Below are 20,739 nucleotides of genomic sequence, written 5' to 3'. Positions count from 1 at the left end.
CAGGCGCAGGCAAAATTATGTTAATTTAGTTAGGTGGGGATGCACCATTTAAGTGAGTGATTTTGGAAGAAACAAGAGAAGGCAAAGTCAACGTACAATAAAAGACACATTTTCTGCGCCAAAGTTCCTTTTACTTTACGTTAATACTAGGCCCAATTGCCATCAATGAAGCAATTGCAATGATAACTTATGGAAAAAGCAATAACTGTAGAAAAAACGTTTTTAATTCTTTACAAAAATATCTACTCTTTCTTTTAAAAAAGGCTACTCTTTTGTAAAAATAAAATAAAAAGCAAGGTAACACATTACCTTCCAAGAGCAATAACTAAACGCAAAGTAAAAGCCACTGGTGCATAACAACCATTTTGTAAAAGCGTTGCAATAAGAGTCACTTTGCTAGCAAATATGTTGAACATTTTCTACGCGACTGTACCTACTTACATCGTATGTGGGGTTGCCACCTTTAAAAACAAAACTAGGTATAATTTGTTTTCAAATATGAAAAAGTATAGTAGGTAAGTATATTAGAGGAGATCAGGAGAAAAAAAGTACACATTAATTTTTAATCATTATTTATTTCTCCATGCACATTTTTTGCTGTCACGAAAGTATTTCTAAAATATTTCGTATACGACAGCTGAAAAAAAAATAGTATTTTTGTCTAACATGAGTGTAGTACAATTGATTGAAATATAGTACGATATATTTTTTAGTACGTGTGGCAACCCTCCTCGTATTACCTTACATTGTTTGTAGCCATGAGCCCCTTATTACAAGGACCTCTTCGATGTTATATTGGAGAACCTCTTGGCTCTCAAATAATCGTGTTGTTACGATGATATCCCGATTGCGATCCGACTTTTGGTGGTGAGTGTACTTGAAAGATACCTTGAGTATCATAACAATTTGTTTTTTTGGCTTTCCGAGGGAATGATAGAGAATTTTTTATCAGTTGGGGACTGAAGTATCAGATGCTGTTTTTGAACTTCACAGAAAGTTGAATGTCAGTGAAAATTCTGACATTTATTGTAATGGGATAAATAATATTCTTATTTAATAAATAGATCACTAAAGCTAAGCCAATTCTACTCATCTACAGTCATAGGTATACCTAACGAGGATTTGTGTCTTTGTTTGCACCAAAGGTTCCACAACTAAAGAATCAATTAGAAAAATTCCTTCCCCGTTGGAAGCTACACTATCCCCAGCTAATACAGGCTGCATTTTATCCGGATGCGGGAAGTTATTTCTACTGGATGTGAAGAGAAACAGCTAGCGACATATGAAAACATCAACTCGCCCACACATTCATCAGAATATAACTCCTAGTTCAAATCTAACGTCGGCAACTAATCTACAATTCGATTTAGCTGCCTAACAGCGAAGCGAACTATGTTGCTATAGTTCTGACGAGGTCAGAACCCGAGGTCGGCTGTCATACCCGACGCCTGAACAAAGGTTATTAGCAGATTTCTATCGCCAATTAGCTTATGAAACCAGTCTGCTACGGTGAACTCAAATGCAGAACATTATATAAGAACTTTTTTCAAAAATAAAATTATAAACAACGCTTAAAAAGAGAACAACATTTAGGAATAATGGAACGTTTTATTTTTGAAATGCGAACGTGACAAAACAAAAGCGCAATGGTCCGCTTAACCGGGATATTGCTATAAAATTTTATGCAGGCGTTTCCGTAACTGCGAATTCAGTTACGTACATATGTTCGGTGGCAAATTAAGATTATACCCACTACTAAGTGCAGTAAAATGCAATACTATTGCTGTTAAACTGTGTTTTTAGGTCAAGTAAGTGTATTTTTAGAAGTGTATGTACGTTAATGTGGCTGTGACATAACTGCGATGTGTTTTATGCTGTAGTTTTATGTGTACTATGACCCGTAACGACCTATGAGCGATTGAAAGATATTATCGATTTCAATCTATCAATTTAATGGTGGTAGATATAACTAAGCTATAATTTTGTTTAAACCATAACACTATTTAATTCATTAGGTAATTAAGGCTAAATAGATTTCAGAGATGCTGCAGACATTATTACATTGTTAATGAGAGCATTATTATTACTTGGCTTCCGAGGCAAGGCTAGAAGCTACAATATTATTACCTACATCAAACAGATGTGCAAGCAATTATTCTCGCCAGGTTAATTAACAAATTCTTAATTACATGAATTATTTCATCTACATTTTAAGGACACATTTATTTAACTCTGCTTAGGTAGGTATATCTTGTGACTTTTCCTCAAGATGAAAACTCAATCATAGCAGCAAAGAATGGTTCCTACGCTCTGTTACGTTAGTTTCATCTTATAGCAAGGCACAAACAATGCCAGTAGCTTCAATACAAAAGAGTTTGAAGGCTAAATGAGAACTCCAAGACGCTGCAGCCTCCATTCTTATTTCGTACGTAGTATACAGATGTCCAAACACAGCCATGTTTTCCATCAAGCCTTTTCCAGTTCCATAAAACAAAGACTACGTCTTCGTAACACCCTTTCAAATGAGTCTACTTAACCTCCTTCTACAAGACCTAAAAGCAACCTTAAAGCTACTGAGATAAGGTCACATATAGCTTGCCTCTTAACATAAAGATATATGTCTGCGACTGCCAGTTAATTTACGTTGACGACGCGAAAATTCGCAATATAGAAGAGTAACATTTTCCACTTCGAAGGGAATTTCAGATATTTCTAAAGAACGCACGTGGGAAGTTTAAAAAAGGCGGGTTGTTATTATAAATTCTTTGCTCAAGTTTAGGAGGGAGTTTCAAGTGGCTCTTAGGAGGAACAATGTTGGTAGTCCGTACATATTATGCTGTAGGATATATGTGTGCTGCCTTACAACTTTTGAAACGAAATGCAAAGACAGAATGATAAAGACATAGTTTCTTTGAAGCAGGTATTCTGTAGCGTGGGTGTATTTATGAACTTACAACTGAAATGCACAAGCATTATATTCTCTTTGAGTATCGGAAAATTGTATTAAGAATCTTGACAAAGTTGTACCCAAGAATTCCATAGAAAGGATCGGTAGCTAAAAGCAATAAATAAAACAAACTTTGTGAGCCTTCGCAAAGTATTAGAGCAAGCCGTATGAAGCCTGTTCAAAGCCAACACCGCGTAGGTACTAAAACACCTACTTAAATACATTTGTTGTATTTACCTCGTACAGAAGCGTCGGCAATTTCGAGGATTAAACTCAAAGTTAATTACTAGTTAAACCTCAAAGCGAGATTATAAAAACGGAAGAAAAATCTCTTAATGAACCAGCAAAGATGAAACGAAATAAATCTTTAGAATCTTTGTAATTACAGTTTTCTGAGAGCTAGTGGAAAATCACTTAGCAAGCTGTGAACGTTTCCTTTTTGAAGATATCAGAAATTGAAAAAATATTGATATTAATATTGGAACTCGAGGCTACATAACAGTCTCATTGGGTTAAGCAACGTTTGGTGCGGTCAATCCAGGAATGGTCTACCTTTTATGTCTTCTTCCGTATTTCGGAAAACACATTAAATTAGTGAGTCCTGGGTTTGGTTTGAACACTTTTAGCAGACGCTACTGGGTAATCAGAATACAGAAAATCTGACTATTGACAAGGTCAGGTAGTAGGAAGATGAATGATATTATTATTAAGTGCCATTGTTGATATGTTTATCCATGGACTATAAACGATTTAAAGAATTTAAAAGGTGGAGAGATGCATCATGACCATTGTAAATTATGTTCGTAATACCTGAGGTATGGCGTTTGATATTCGGTGGAATAGGTAAGTCATAAGGAAATTAGATTACGGTAAAGTTGGCAAAAGTGTCACCCACGTGTAATTTCCTGTTGTAAAATATTAATTATCACGATTTCCCTCTACTGTTATGCTTAACAAAATTGTAAATAAGTATGTGGGTCCTACAATAAAACCATACCCTGGCCAACTCAATAAAATACAAACATTATATACTGCCATAATTTCAATAACTACTTAGTTACGACCGGCCATTAATAAAACATGTAACAAAAACCCACTTTTGGCGATATTGCAGTAACCACATAAAATATAGGCAATCATGGCTGAAAAATTGCCAAAAAATACACCCAAACAAAATTTAAGTGTTCAAAATATGCCAGTGACATCTGGCACGGTTGGCATCGTGCCAGCCTGGCATCCTCGGACCTGCCAAATGTTCCCCATAATAATAAAAGGGGACAATTGTATTAATAAATAATTTATTACCTCCGGCAGGTTTACGAGGCCCGATTACATCGACAAGGATTGGCGTAATAACACCTTATTTGATATCAACCTTATTTATGATGTTGGGGAACGATTTATCACGTTTATATAATGTAATGGTATTCATAATGTGATAGATATTTCTGTAAGTTATAGAGAGGATTCAGAAACAACTGGAAATATCTAGAATGTGGGAAGAAAACCATGAGCATCGTACTGGCATTTTATATCCCAGATACTTGGTTAATTCCCAGTTCTAGTTGATGACAATGTGCTTGGTCTCTGAATTAACTAAAATTTATGTGACATAAAATAGCCCTTCGGCTAAATCATGCATTGTTATGTTTTAATTAACAACATAATTAGCTCGTGCAATGAGTTTGTTGTACAAAACAGTTCGTAGGTATAGCGCGGAAAATGACGCGACGACACGAAATTAGGATTAGCACAGATTTGCAAATTAAGCCTGCAAATGTTATATGTAATTACAATTTTCCTGGATATTGTGAAATTTCCTCATATAATAAATCCTAATATGGTGTTATATAAACTCATGTTTTGGCTTATCATGGTCTTTTGACATTTTCTGACTTTCCTTTTCCACATTCTTAATTTTGTTTATCTTGGTATTTTCCTTACTATAACTATTTATATCAATCAACTAAACTACAACTTGTACATGAAGTTAAAATTACCCATAGTGTTGTACACTCAATTTACTTAACAGGTATTTTTATTCATGGTATTTGCCATAAAAAAGTAGGTGTACTTACATTCAAGCCTACGCAGATTGGCCAAGCCCTTATCGTCACAATTACACTGGCTATAAAGAGTTTAATGAGTTCAAACGCCTGGCCCTGATGTTAAAAAAAAAAAAACAAAATTTCAAAACACTGCCTGACATTGTTGAGGGAACAAAAAGTTTTTAAAAACTGCCGTGTACACGGTAACAGACCAAAAAGGTTGGAGTTCATTTGAAACATTTTTAACCAAAAACGAAAAAAGGACGGGGCTTCTTTGCATTGGTTTAGCTTGAGCAAACATACACCCTGTGTGCCACGGCAGCCATATTGATAATACGCGAAATTAGTGTAAGTACTTATAAAAACTTGTTTGAACGGAGAAAAATCTTAAAAGATATTATACGTAGAATACGAATATATCTACATTTATTTTTCCTTTGATATTTAATTAAGTAGGTAAATACTAATTTATAAATTCTTATCATATTATAAGAAACAAAGTTTTCCATATTCTTAACATGTATTTATTATAATGAGAAGGCACAAGGAAGGCAGGAGTCACAAATATAAAGCTTTTGTTACAAAAGGTTATAAGAAAACCCAGTTGTTTAATTAGGACTAGGCAAAATCCCGATTTGTTGGCTTTCCTTGTAGATTTTAATGAAAGAATAACAAACGTTGGCGAACGTTATATTTTCAGGGATAACAATACATGAGGTAAATTGACGGGTTTCATACAATGACATCTCATATCTTCCCTAGAGGTATATGCAAAACCCACACGTTTCTATCTTTTTGGGGATAAGTTCTACCATAATATATTGTTTGATGTCATTTTACACTATTTCAATAATTTTACTCATGTTTTTGCCTGAAAGTCTTGTCAAGGGGTACCGGGTTGCTCGGTAACTCGATGGTGGCGGTCAGAAAGGCAGTCGTTGCTTGCACAAAACAATGCTTCTCACACAGGCAACTGTCAACACACATGTTACAAACATCCTAGAGATCGGCCCTTGTTCACGGGACCAAACGAAACAGTTATTAATTACTCTAATAATACTCAAAAGACAGCATGAAATGATCTTTCAAGTACACTACAGGTATCTACTATAACACCAAATACTTCTACAATGGGAGTAGTTAATTGGCTCCCAGTCTAACGAAGTACTCTCGAACGTTCGAGATTCACACCTCTAGTCTTTGAGTCATTAAAATGTCTGCCGTGTTCGCTTTTTGAACGTTGTATTAATTGCTTTGAGGAAACCGCGGTAGATACGGTTTATTAGTCAAAGAAAGATGGAAACTTTAGATAAGTATCTAAGAACCTACTTCTATCTTCTTTCAAGAGTTGAGTTTCCCGTACACGATAGATCACTTTTCTATGAAACATAGTGTCTTGTACCTGTTTCCTTGGAATGGGTAAATCTTTAAGTCCTTCAAAGAAACTCTGCCTGATATGCTTTCACGATAAAACGGCAGAACTAATTTTGATGACAGCCATGCAGATTGAAACCTGCAAAAAGTGCCTTCTTCAAACGAGAATGCAGCTTCATATTGCGTCACTAAATGAACTTTTTTACAAATGGCCCTCAAAAACAGTACCTAGTAGGTACTTCATCCAGTAGATCAGAAGCATCACCCCGAAATAAATACACGTGTCATAAGTACATTTCAGTTAAGCGTGGGAAATAGATTATTTATGGGTTATTAACATGCATAAACGCATCCCGACAAACGATTTTATGATGCTATACGAATGTGTATTTAATGTTGTCGTTAATGTACGCGTGAGGGAAATTTTAAGCACCCTTCCCAATTTTATAAATAGGATTTTTTTTTAATGATTTTTGCTCCTTCACGATTCTATTGTTTATTTTTGTTTTATTTATACTCAGGAGATTTAAAATAATTTCAAGTTTGAACACTTGTGTATGTATGCATCTCTAAACGATACGATATAACAAGATAAAAAAATCTCTTTGTGATTAGGCAAAATTTCTGGAGTGGAAAAGGAGGCCGAATATTGTGGTTTTAAAAGGATATTACCGTTCGTTCTTCAGTAAAAAAGGACAAAAATGTAATAACCTATTTAACTTTTTAATGACGTACATTATACTGTTGAAAGTGAACAAAAATTAATGTATGAATACGTAATGTGTGACCCAATTTTGTTAGCTCGACAGTTTACATGCGTGGAGAGACTCTGAAAGCGACCGCCAGTTCAAATTCATGCCAATAATTTGTACGAAAAATGTTGGGAAAAAATACAGTGACGTTTGTATATATTTGTGCTATTTTAGTTATGGAATCAGGCGTTAATTTGCAGAAATCCATGACATAAAATGTTAAGAAAAATCGGAAAAATATGTAAGTAGCAATAATTCCGCGAGACGACAAATCGAGGCTTGGATATAGGACTTTGTATTACTATCATGCATATGTACCGGCAGCAAAAATATCATGCATACGTATAAAAGAGATAGTCGCCATGCAACCGAAACTTCATTTTTTTCTAAAAGTCCTGATTGTGATTTCAGATAGGTATACGGAAGTTAAGTAGGCGCAAGTGTGCGTTTATTAGATACTAGCCGTTTTCCGGCGGTTTCACCCGCATCCCGTGGGAGCTACTGCCCGCACCGGGATAAAATGTAGCCTATGTTACTCGCAGATAATGTAGCTTTCTAATGGTAAAATATTTTTTTTAAATCGGTCCAGTAGTTTTTGAGTTTATCCATTACAACCAAACAAACAAAGTTTTCCTCTTTATAATATTAGTATAGGCTAACAGCTAAAATAGTGTGACTTCCACAAACGGACTCTTTACTATGTTGTCAATAAGTGTCTACTAGTGATAAATATTTCACTCGCACATGAAACAACTTTGAAAGGGCGACACATAAAATTATAGGAACTCTCCTTCCTATAATTATCCAAACGTCGACTTTCCACCGCCACTTAGAACCTTCGAATTTCAAACAACTGTCTTTCCTTCCTCCCTGCATACAACAAACATTTCATATTCATTTTCATCTACAAAAAATCTGTTAATTTATTCAAAATATTCAATAAATTAAAAAAAATAAAATTTAAGCTGTATTTTCCCTACTTTTTATCACCATAACATAAGGAGGTCCAAGCACAGATAGTGCAGCTAAGCAATAAACATAATAATTTATTATTGTACCATAATCTATACCTGCAGTTTCGATCGATAGACCCAAGTAATCTCCCATAATGCGAGGTCAAGGCAACCAGGTCAGGCTCAAGGGCGCGCCCGGGACGAATTGATACATCTATGAGAAATTCGTCTTTCCTCCTTCATAGGGGTACTTTAGAAGTCAAAACACAGTATAAAGGTTTGGTTTGAAGCATAAGAAGGTTCCAGTCCAAGTCCATGAGTGTGTTTTGGGATGCAAACTTTGTCAGGCGTAGTTACCATAGCTAACAAACCAAGTTATTTAGTCTCTTAGGTACTCTTTATTTGCGTATGTAATTATTCTAGAAAATTTAAAAGCTACTTTCCTCAACATAACACACAAAATATTATTTTTTTGATATTCTTGGCTCGCCTTTAAACATAGATTTTATTACAGATAATATAATAATATGTAGATGAATGTTACGCAGCTCTGCAAGATGATAAAAGACAAGATTTGAGCAGTGATATGCTCACGATGGTTTACGAATTCATTTTAATAATTTCAGCCGATAACTGTGAATTGGCCGTCCATACAAATTAGCGTGTCAAGTCAACGTTCGAACTTACTTTGTCTTATGGCATGGGTCTCATTAGTGAAAACTGACAGCCCTGGGATATTTGTCCAGAAAAAGAATAATCAAATAAAACCTCTCATTTGTCATCCAATCCACGGAGAACAATCAACAGAACAACTAACAAAACAAAAGAAAAATTAACAGAACCTTATCTACGAACAAAACAAGTCTGACATAGAATACACGATAGTTTTTTTTGCTAAATAGATCATTGTCCCCTTCGGGCCGCGTCGATAGCGTATCTGTTTTGCTATTGGCCGTAAAACATAGTAGGTCGTCGCTTCCCTTATTACTAGGGACCCCATGATTCAAGTCAATCTATAACTATGAAGCTGAATAGTTTGTTTGGTAGGTCAAACGCATTAATATCAGGAAAATACTAAAACTAAAAATACTTAGAATTAGAAAGAAGAGGAAGAGAAGCGTTCTATCTTTTTTTCCTATAAAAGAAGGCTATCCTGTAAGATATGGTTAGGCTACAGTTATAAAATGGGCTATAGTTACAGGATATACTATAGTTTCCCTTTTAAACAGGTTCGCGAAGTAGTTCCCTCAGAACGCAGGTGTATCCATGAAAATAATCGAATCTCGCAATAGGTATGTCTGAAAAGCCAAACCACATTCGTATTTCCCGGGAGTAAGTGAAGATGTACTTTCGTAAATATCTAATAGATGCTGCACAAATCTCCGAAGAAATATGTCTCAAATCCTTGGCCTGCAGCTGAGAGATTTCATAATTTACGAGTGGACGTATTTCACAGTTAGTTGCACAAATAATTTATGATTTACGCTACCGTGTAATGCACTCGCTCGTTCAAGTGGGTTGGAACGTTATGATGTTGATCATAACTATTTTCAATCGTACATCTAAATAAAATAAAAAACTTGCTGCAGCTTTTGGTTTGGTTTTCTACAACCGAATTTACAACATTAGCCACCTAACATGTAAGGTCTTCTTCGACGTTAATAATATCCTACATTGCGCTCACTAAAACGCATGCCTAGCGCGGTGATTATGGTCAAATTACCCTAGCTTGAGGGAGGCAGCAGTTCAGCAATGGTAGTTTTAAGGCTGTGACCAACCTGTAAAATCCGATTTACTAAGCTGTGATTACGACGCCCAATTACATTAACACTGATTGCGGAATGGAAATAGCCACTTATCTTTGAGATTCCATCGCAAGTGACAGTTAGCCGAAGGGTGAGCCTCTCTAAAGTAAAATGTGGACAGTCGTAGTCGGTCAAAGGTGACCATGAGATGATAAATGCACTGCTGTTTGTTTTATTGGAAAAACTTTTGACGCCCGTTTGAATATAGGCCAAGGTAGTGCTGGAAACTACTCCTTTGTTTAGCTATAGTGAGTTACTGTGAATGGTGTTGGTTTGTATTTTATTATGTTTTGTTGTTGTCCATTGTGTAGCATGAAAAAAATATTGCTTAATGCTTAAAGCATTTAAAAAACTCAAAATGTTTGAGCTTTTTAAATGCTTTAACAAAAAAACATGTGCTTTTACTCAAAAACATATATTAGGCACCTACCTTACATAAAACAAAAGGGTTATGTAAGGGCTAAAATATTTGCAAAGAGCAGGAACAGAATTTCTAATCTGGTTAAAAGATAGCGCACAAATTAGTTTATCAGGCGTCAGTTATGGGGAAGCCGCAATGCGGTAGCTTATATTTAAGAGCCCTGAATTTAATTTAATAAGTAGTAGCGGGCTATAGGGTAAACCTTCCGCATCATTCTCAATATCTGTTATAGAAAGTTGGAGGAAAAGGAGTTAATGTAGTCGTTTTTGAGTTATCGCAAACAGACAGACAGGCAGAGGAGATATTTTTATTTTGTGTAGATTTGATTATCTGCACATTAATATTACTTACATAACTCAACCTGTAACATATACATTCATATGCAAAAAAAAAAAGATTTTTATGAAACAGAATTGGATTATGTTTACAATTTTTTGACACATGTCAAAACAATGCGTATCGGGATTGTCCGTTTCGTACAAACCGTGTTGTCACTCCATCGCGTTACAGAAACCTATTTGTTAAATCCGGAGGATGCGAGGATTTGTAGTAAAAATCCTATTTATTATTAGTGGTAAATATTAAGTATTATTTCGGCATACAGAAATAGTCTAGTTTAGATATGATTTTTTCAAAAAGGCTATCAATTTAGGAAGGTAATCATATTTGGAAAAAAATCCTTAACTTAAAAATAATAAAGCTTTGAAAGCATGGACGATAAGTTGAAATATGATTCCAAATCTATTAAAATGTTGTCAAAAATATGCAAAGTTTTTCTACTAAAACTAATTATAACGAATATCCTAAATCCCAAAAAAAAGAGGTTTAATTTCAAACAAATTCTTGTAATTACAAATTTCTGAAACCAAATTAGCACTTTGACATCATTCATTTCTGAGAAATACATATATTGCCACCACAGAACATTCCAGACAATTCTAGTATATTCTTGTGTGACACCATATAATTAGGTCTAGGACACTTCAACACTGAAACGAGACCACGGAGGACTAAATGACTAGCGGAGATGTCATAACGCAAAATATCCTAAGAAAGAGCCGCGCTAAAATATCCGGTATTCAGGGGACCGGATACGAGGAAAGTTACCAGCTCTTTCATATGCCTTCTTTAGAACCTGTCTACTTTTTGAAAACTAAATCACTACTCAATTAAGGCTAAACCTTTGATTGGTTTTGATTTGACAAATAACCCGAACGTGTCGTTAGTTCTAGTAACTGATCACGCCTACCGTACGTTACTTGACCTACAAGAAGGTACCTGACCTACCTGAATTATGACATCTCCGCTGATCTTTCCTTCTTCCGTGAACGAGACGAAGATACCTTGAAGCTATCGGTCGGTAAACACAGACAAACAGGTAAACAATAACTATATTATTATAGGTCCTTATTATCTTCGGTTTGTGGTAATTCATACCGCAATAATTGTATATTTGAACTGTTTTGCTAATTTGTTTCGTTTATTTAATATTATGTTAAAAGGAATCATTTACAAATGTGTGATAAGCCGTAGCATACTGTGAAAAATATCAAAATAGGCTGAAAACAGCACTTTTCGAACGTCAAAATTATGTTGTGAGACGGCCCTCAAAACGCCCACCTTTCACCACTTCCTATGTGTCTTTGCAGGGAAGAAGAAGTGGTGCAACAAACTCCCCAGTAACACATGTCTGTCTGTTAGATTAGAAGAATCTTAATTTTGTTTTAGTTTTTCTCCCATAAAAAGAAAAAAAATGAAAATCCTGTAACTAGTCATAACGCCAACACACAAGCAAAAGCTACAAAATTATTTTAAATATATTTATAAAAACTCGCGACGAAAATGCAATTTCTGTTATTTGCATAACTGTAGCATAACTTCGTTAGTATTTTCCTTCTCTTATTCTGATCTCGGGGATTTTAAGTTAAATTAGTTTTCTGAATCAGTTGGCCGCCTTTTTTCTGTACCCGGTGTATTTAAAGTTGGGCGAAAGCTTGTTGATTTACTACTTGGAATATATGTATTTCTACTGCGTTTAATATTTTAAAGAATAAGGTAATAGTTTTGTAGTAAATTATAGATTTTCTATTGATTTTAATCAGACTATAGAGTTAAACAGAGTTGAAGGATATACTATATTAAAATAGTAGAACATTTCTTCTGCCATCACAAACCATGTTATATTTTAGTCACCATTTCGGTAAATAACTCTTTATACTAGTTGGCAACTGCTCCTTGAATTTGAAACTCTGTTGATGAATACTTGCCGTCAAGTTTTGAGGAAAATCGAATTTATGTTTAGACATTACAAATGAATGCATATTAGGTACGAAGGTATTGCATTTACGAAAATAAATGCATACTTACCTAATGCCCTTATAAATTCAGTGGTTTTATATTTACAGCTGCAACATACAAATATGTATCAATGCCTATTTTTGCTGTTTATTTCAATCTTTTGCAATGCAATGAAATCACTCTTCGTTTTTGGTAAACAACATTAATACACTGTTTATTTTGCTTTGAGCTTATATAAAACAAAACTAAAGGTATTATTATCAACGATAATTTAATATAAAAAGTATTTAACAGCTTTTCTTCAAATAATGTTGCTTCGTAAAAAAAATACAAGCGGAATATCTATTAAGTTATGAAACAGCGTTAAAGAAATATCTATGTATCCATAGAAAGCTACATTGTACGTAATGTATTTTTGGCACACCAATACATTTATCATGTATCGTGTCACAAACGTTATGTTGTTAGCAATAGTTCCGATGTCGGGGTCGTTATAGCACTCAACTTTGCCTTCAATAGATACTTACCCGTCCGTTGACTACACATAAAAATAGCAATATTTGTTAGTTCATTGAACCCTTTAGTTTATATCTTTAATCTGGAACTTGGCGAGACTTTGTGTATTTTCAATCTAGCGAAAATAGAATTAGGACCTTATCATATAGGATAGTAACAGTGCAAAATTTAACCTGCTGCCGGGTTTGCCAAAAGCCAGCTGCACCAAGCTAAGTCTGGAGCAATTGGACCGAACGGTTTACATTGGAATTATTCATAGTTCCCGCGCATTATGAATTATGCAGCCGATACATCAGTATGCGATTCGTGAAGACGTGTTTCCTCATCCGTTCGCAGATAAACTGGAACTTTTACAAGAGAAAGGTGTTGGTTTGTAACGACTTCTTTATTTATAGCTTGATTCGATTCACTGCATGAAAAGTGCTTTTATCTACCTGGGAAGCAGTTAATAGTCCGTTAATGGTTGGTGCTTTTTAAAGATATAGTGCAAAAGCGTGTATAGGGTCTGCACTGCTTTCTTCATGAAGTCGGCGCCATATTTTATATCATAAAGAGTTGATATGTTCGTGCATTTGAATGCGTCAAGTTTAGGTGTCTGCAGTTCCAATAAAAAATACATTTCGTTGCTATACACTCATCGAGGAAATGACATGACGCGGGAGAAAACGCTGGCGTGTTTTTCTCAAATAGCTTTAAATATTTGAATAAAACGACCAAGAACTCCGAAAACAATCGATCAGAATATACCACAGCGGTTGGAGAGGGCGGGGTCGCATCAATTCAGCAATTTCATTATACATTATTGGAAGGCTGTTTGTCCGTAGCTGGCTGGCTGCCAGCTCCCTTGCATAATGTCTGGAGCTCCACTAAGTGGGGAGACAACGAAGGTCGGCTCCGAACAATATGTGGTAATTCGGTAGATAATGATAGCTTTTGTTTCGGCTGGGTATGCAGTAAAGAAGGTGCTTGCATTCGATTTAAGGTATGTTGGGTTTAATTAAATGATTAGGATCGGAGTAACATAAAATATGTGCAGTGTATATTAGGTTTTTTTCTGGACATGTCATGTATTCCCAATCATGCCAACCTCTCTACTTTACAGATTTTACAAAAGTAAACTGGAGTGGTTTCTGGCTTGTCAGTATAGTCTTAAAACATTCAGCTTTAAGACATACGTGTCGAAAAGTAACCGCTTCAAGTTTTGTTTTCTATTTGCTTCGTTAAAGCAGTTCCTTTTTATTAAAAAACTTGAAACAAGTTAGGTTATTGAGTTTCTCTTCATCGTGGCTTCTGAAGTACAGCTGCATAGCCCAAATGTCTCGTCTGGCTATCATTGCAAAGTTTCACATTTCTGCCCGGAGCCCGGCTTTACGCGAAGTGTCGTACGACGTTTATTTCCGTTTTATTGTTTTATATGAATTGCAGACACAAGTTTTCGCTTTGAATACCTTTTTTCGCTTTCTGTTGTTGACAATGCATGCGATATGCAACAAAATATTGTTAACATGTGAACGTACAATAAAGTATTCCGGAGTAGAAAAGCGTGGAGTTTGTTCAAAGTTGGGCATGAATATTCATACAATATATTAAAAAAAATGCTGAAGTAAATGTTGGAGTCCTAAAAATCTACAATCTTTACACTATCATTCCTCCTAAATAGTTCCTCTAACTAATCTTCTATAAACAACGTTCCGAGCCTAATTTCGGTGAAGGTCGTACTAACCTACGTTATAAAAGTTCTAAGCTAAAGCGAAGCCTTACAAGAGCCTACAAACAGCAATAAAGAGCTCAGCGCTAGTCTAACACTAAACTGCATTTGACTCCATTACGCGTCGCACTATTGTTTTGACTTGCACTAAACGGATTAACTTGGCATACAGTTAAGTTGTAAGTTACGTGAGTAAGACTAAGTTGCGCGGAATGTTTAACGTTTAATATTTTATTGTTGTTGATGATGTAAGTTTGTCTGTTTTCGAAATACGGAGAATGACAAAGTTTGTAGGTATTCTCTGTATGAGTTATGAACTTCGTAAATAGAATTTTCAGATACCTAAAGAGCGTAAAGAACATAATAACTATTTTGCTATGTTCCGACAAAAACGTAAGTGTAATAAATAGAGAGCGTACTTCCTATATCCTGACACGTGTCACGATAAGGCCTCCTGCTATTATTTACGATTGTGTCTGTTTACGGATGTTCGGGTACTGTCACGTGTAATAGTTGGGTGCCTTGGAAATAGGATAGCTACACAATCTTTAGTATGAAAGGAAACTATCCAAATGAATTTTGAAATATTTTGAAAACACAACATGTCCCCAACATTTCAACACATAATTTTTTTCTATTGACACATACGACAAATTAACAGCATATTTTACGATTTCAAAGTTAAAAAACTTACAGCATTTTTTCCCCGTTCAAGGACACCAATTTCTTCTGGTCTTTGCTCTCTCTCTCTCTATGGTTTACCTAATACTCTGCTTACTGTATCTTTAGTCTACCTAAGTATATTGTAAATACTGTCACTGACCTGATATATTAATCCGCTCCTCATCGTAGTACTCCAATCTGTGCAATTCATCATCATCTTCAGGCAGCACTGGCTCGTCGGGCAGGTCGTCGGGGCGGCGCGCGCGCGTCGCGTTGGGGGCTGCGCTCACCAGGACGCAGACCACCGCCAGCGGCAACACCACCTCCATGACGACATCACCGCGCGACGTACCGACCTAAGGATGTGAAAGTTGCAGTTTATGGCATCGGTCTCATTTGAACCGTGGATGAAGCGGAGAATTTACGAGGGGAGACACAAGGTGTAGAGAGGCTGTGTTTGGACTGCTTTTGATGATGACTTTCAAACTAGACTGGATTACTTTTAATTAATTATAATTGAAATGGCCACTTTGCCATGAACTTTAGGAATATTATTATGAGGCGTGAGTAATGCACGTAAGCATATGTTTCATTTGTAAAATTATGTTGATCAATGTTAAATGTTTTCGTAAACTAATATCTCTTAGGTCAGTCTTAGAAGAACACAGCCAACCATAAATTAGTATACATAATTGTTTCTTGTTCAGTTCGTGGGGAAGAAAAACGAATGAGAGAAAACCAATCAACCGTGCCCTATTTCCATATTGATTCGACTTGTTCCTTATTTCCAAGAAATAAAATACTTTTACCGAAATACAGCATAAGATAATATTTATTTTATTTCTACAAGTTCAATAAAGCAGTCAGAGACCCGTATTTTTATGAGGTCGAGATGTAAGTTGATTTCAGGTTGAATTGATTTATTATTTTATGTGATCTAAAGTACATGAAACGCTTAAATTAGAACATAAAGAACTGGAAAACTTTACAGGACGTTTTTCGAAATTAACCCTTATTACCCTATTATGGCATTGTTAAGACTATTAAAATTGATTGATTCGAGATAACTAAAGACTGTACGTTTTTCATTACAGAGTCTTTGTTCCATAGATTATAACTTATAACGCTAGTGACGTCATAATATTGTAAAATACTACGCCACGTGTTATGGTTACTCACGAGTTTCTGACACCTGTCCAATTCACAGACGTTTAAAAGTTGGCATGGAGCCGGAAAACTACAGAATTCATATGAAACATGAGCGTTAAACTTGCAGCATTTTATCATTGTTTTTGTCTATTCATCGTTTATTGGAAAGAGGTAGTAAATGTTAAAAGTGAACTTCTATATTTGGGTAAGAGTGACGTTATTGGCAGTTAGATTCCCAGTGGAATATAACATGTAATACTTAGAATAATTTATAAAGGGATATTATTACGGAACGCAAAACATTTAACCTTCAATACTGGAAAGGGACGAATTGAAAACGTTTTTCATCCTAGCTTCTGGTTGCACCCAAATCCCGTGGGAACTACTTCGAGCACCCGAATAAAGAGTAGCCTGTAGCCTTCTTCGAAAGGTACACTGGTTCCTGAGATAAGCGCTATTAGGTACTAAATCTGTGTAAATGATTAGTAAAATCGATATCTATTATGGATGCCAAAGTCGTAATAATTATTCAACAACTATTTTTATCGAAACATGAATTGAAATAGTAAACGTTTTAATTGATAACGTGTGTAATAGTAATATTAGTTGTAGCTGTAACGGAAAGCTACCCTGAACATTAACTGTTGGTAACAATTATAATTTTATAGTTTTGTTGCTGACATACAACCGTTGATCACGCATGTTCGAATGTACAGGGTGAATTAGTTTCAGAAATGTTTGTGGTTTTAAAAGAGAGGGTGTAACATACAGAAAGCGAATAGGATAGTTTTACTACATTTTCAGCAATTTACCTATATTGATTTAAGGCATTTATTTATCTTTTATGGTTACTAAAGCTATTACTTAATATAAGTAGGTTCTGCTTTATAATTTATATTTTTGCCAAATTATTTTTTATTTTATATCAATAAATCATATAAATGATGTTTTATTGATTTATTTATGAATTCAAACAGTACAAATAAACAAAAAATCATAAATAACATTAGTTCGTAACCCTCAACATCCAACAGGTTGGCGTGAGCTGTTCAACAATTTGTTTTGGGCGTTTTTTTGACAGATAGCCGGCGGAAAGTTTGACATCAGCCTGTAGTTTGGGGCTGAACATTTTTTTTAGGGTACAAAACTATACGAAAAATGTTTGGAGTGAATCAACCTGGCGAATAAAAAAACATGTAGGTACAGTCGGTAATTGCTCGTTTCAAAATCAAAACTTTTATGAAAATTATTTGTTCGTATCAAGAGAAAACGTCCATAATGTTACTGGTAGAACCTTTGGATGTAATTTTAAAAATTATTTTGCCAAAATAAAGCCACATTATTCTTTAGCAGACTTCTGAAACTTTTGTGCGTCCGCGTTGAAAAAATAACCTCGCTAAGTAATTGTAAGTAAACTGGTAGGTATTTACAAAAAACCGTACAGATTAAACAGAAATAAACATTTTAAATACCGCAGGGTTCTCAGTAAAGAAAAACAGGAAAATCGTTATTGTTACGTTTGCAAAAGGAAGCCGGGGTGCTTTCGGCTTTCATCCCGGGGTTGGGGCACAATCGTATTGTCGGTTACAAATTGACAATTTAAATATGATATCTCCTGCGACCCTTTACGTCCTCTCTGATTATTTTTTTTTCTACTCTTGTGGCATCGAGATAATATTCATTGGGTCTCTTTATTCGAAATTTGATGATAACGTTAAAATATCTACTGAGGTTGGTTTTGTGTCGTGATTGTATTAATTTATAGAGGAAAATTAATAGAAATGTTATTGATTCGATTGCAGTTATCAGTCACATCAATTGCGGATAGTGCTATTTAATAAAACTATAATTACGAGCATGGCTAATTACTGGGCAATGTTGCATCGTAAAATTGTATTTATATACTTTTGTTGCAAATAAAAATAGCTTTATTTCAAATACGTCATACAGGTTATATTCAATACCTTTTCTATTAATAAACAGAAAGAAGACGTCCCATATATTCGCTTCGGTCAGTAAATAAATGATGAATACCCGTCACGCCCGTACTCCCGTGGGGGCGACTGACCTGTGAGGGTTAGCTGCCGTATATCAATACCGATCTACCAATGATCCGTCATCTATTCCTAATATCGAAACTAAAAGGGTTTATCTGTCAAAAAAAAAATAGGTTCCAGCAGTTTCGCCAGCGCCTCTAGGGAACTAAATCCCGAACTCTGATAAAATATAAACCTATATTTTGATTTATAAGCTATATTTTTTTTGAAATGGGAAATCATAAAATAACCCGTACCGTAGCGGGAGGGAGTACCAGAGTTTGCTGACTTGAACCACAGATTACTATGCTTAAACTTTTGATTTTCACAATCACCATTTTAAGACAATTTTTTGGCCGAAACTGGTGCATCTTCGCCTAGAACTTAGGTACCCTGACTAGGTTACTCTTGAAGACTCAAACATTGTAGTTACCAGGAAACACTGACTCAGGCAGGTTGTTCCACTTCTTATCTGTTGGTACGCATAATAAAAGTGTTCCCAAAATGACCCACTAAGGTAAAAATAACTTTAAAAAAGTATCAATCAAAGTAAGGTGGTGGCTTCAAGCGGCATGTTTATATTGGCATCCATTAAAGTCTGACGCTCTACACAAACTGTGCGGTCGTGGACTCGTTTACATTGTCAGCAGAGACCAGTATCGATTTATTGAAGGTAGGTATGTTAGTTGTGTACAGACGCCAGCAGGTCAACTTACCCGAATCTGTCAAACTGTACCAATGGATCATTAACCTTACACTAATGATAAGGTTGAAAATCTATGACCGATTGAGGCAGGTCTTTGTGCTGTCGTCTGTTCGTTATTTGTTTCTTTTTCAATGTTTTTTACGAAGGGTTGGGGAATGAGATTGTTAAAATTCCGTATGAATTTTAAAGATTATAATTATTCTCATGTCTTCATCACCTGTCCATGTATCTTTACCTTTTTCTTTCATTCATCCCTTAAATATTACAATGATTTTTTAACTGATCATTTATACGCCTAAAAGGCACACATAAAGGCGACATGTATGCTGGTAAATCCAAAGGTATAAATAACGTTACATCGACGGACAGTCATTTAAATGAAATAAAACTCAACAAATATGAAAACTACCTAATTTTCTGTAAAAAATAAAAACCCTCACTTCCTTGTTAAATAACAAAATACAACACCGCATCACATCAAGCGATACATACATACATATGTATTATATTCTCAACTGTATACCACTGACCAACAAAGTTAACCAGTCAATGCAATTGGTTATCGCACGTCATCGACAAAGTACTACCGGGCTGCCCGACGCTGCCCGCTGCCCGACGCGCTGACAGCAGTGCACGGTTGACTGACGCGCCCAGGGGACCGTGACGTCATCGATGACGTAGTCACTTTGTGTTGTAGGCCCAATTCGGCAGGTGAGTCAAACCTATTGATTTGCTTTTTGAGCGAGTTTCCTTATTGTGTACGTAAGTATAAATAATTATGCGATAATGTGTCATTAGTACTGTTTTATCTTACAACTTTCCTGCGTCTCATGGGAACTCCTGCCCGTATCGGGATAAAATATAGCCTATGTTACTCGCAGATAATAATGGTGAAAGAATTTTTGAAATCAGTTAAGCAGTTTTTGAGTTTATCCATAACAAGCAAACAAAGTTTTCCTCTTTATAATATTAGTATAGAAAGCGGATGAGCTAATACTTGTGGGTGTAAAATAACATTGTATGGATCCACTCCCGTTCGTGAGTTTTTTAAAACATCTATATTTCTTAATTAATTTTAATTGAATCGACGTTTTTTGGCTGTGTAGTATCGTAGTATCCCAACGGTATAGTTACACGTACATTGACATATGTTTCGGCGACTAATTGATTAAGTCGTAAACGTATTAAAGTGGGGTTCCTGACCTGATCCCTATAGGTTCTATACACATACGTACACTATACATATGCTATGTAGTATGTCGTTTATTTACATGGGTTTATTAATTGCAAGTTTATGTAAACAAATGAACACTTTACAAAACCTATTGCAGGAGTATGCTACAAGAAGATTAATTGCCAACAT

At 35.3% G+C, this 20,739-nt stretch overlaps 2 protein-coding genes across 5 annotated transcripts in view; both read right to left on the bottom strand.

Annotated features, from left to right (window-relative positions):
- Positions 1 to 20,739, bottom strand: part of LOC110382021 (V-type proton ATPase 116 kDa subunit a 1) — a 161,964-nt gene that overhangs the window by 72,592 nt on the left and 68,633 nt on the right.
- LOC110382309 (uncharacterized) overlaps positions 1 to 20,739 on the bottom strand; it is a 42,466-nt gene that overhangs the window by 11,025 nt on the left and 10,702 nt on the right. For all 4 annotated transcript variants that reach the window (XM_049838922.2, XM_049838923.2, XM_021342897.3 and 1 more), the window contains exon 2: positions 15,646 to 15,841. In XM_049838922.2, coding sequence (XP_049694879.1) covers positions 15,646 to 15,814 — 169 coding nt within the window. In that variant the 5' untranslated portion in view covers positions 15,815 to 15,841. The remainder of the gene's footprint in view (positions 1 to 15,645; positions 15,842 to 20,739) is intronic.

The sequence above is a fragment of the Helicoverpa armigera genome, chromosome 12 (genome assembly GCF_030705265.1).
Source record: "Helicoverpa armigera isolate CAAS_96S chromosome 12, ASM3070526v1, whole genome shotgun sequence".
NCBI classification, from domain to species: Eukaryota; Metazoa; Arthropoda; class Insecta; order Lepidoptera; family Noctuidae; genus Helicoverpa; species Helicoverpa armigera.
The sequence above is the reverse complement of the archived record's forward strand: the minus strand, read 5'-3'. Positions and strand labels throughout refer to the sequence as shown.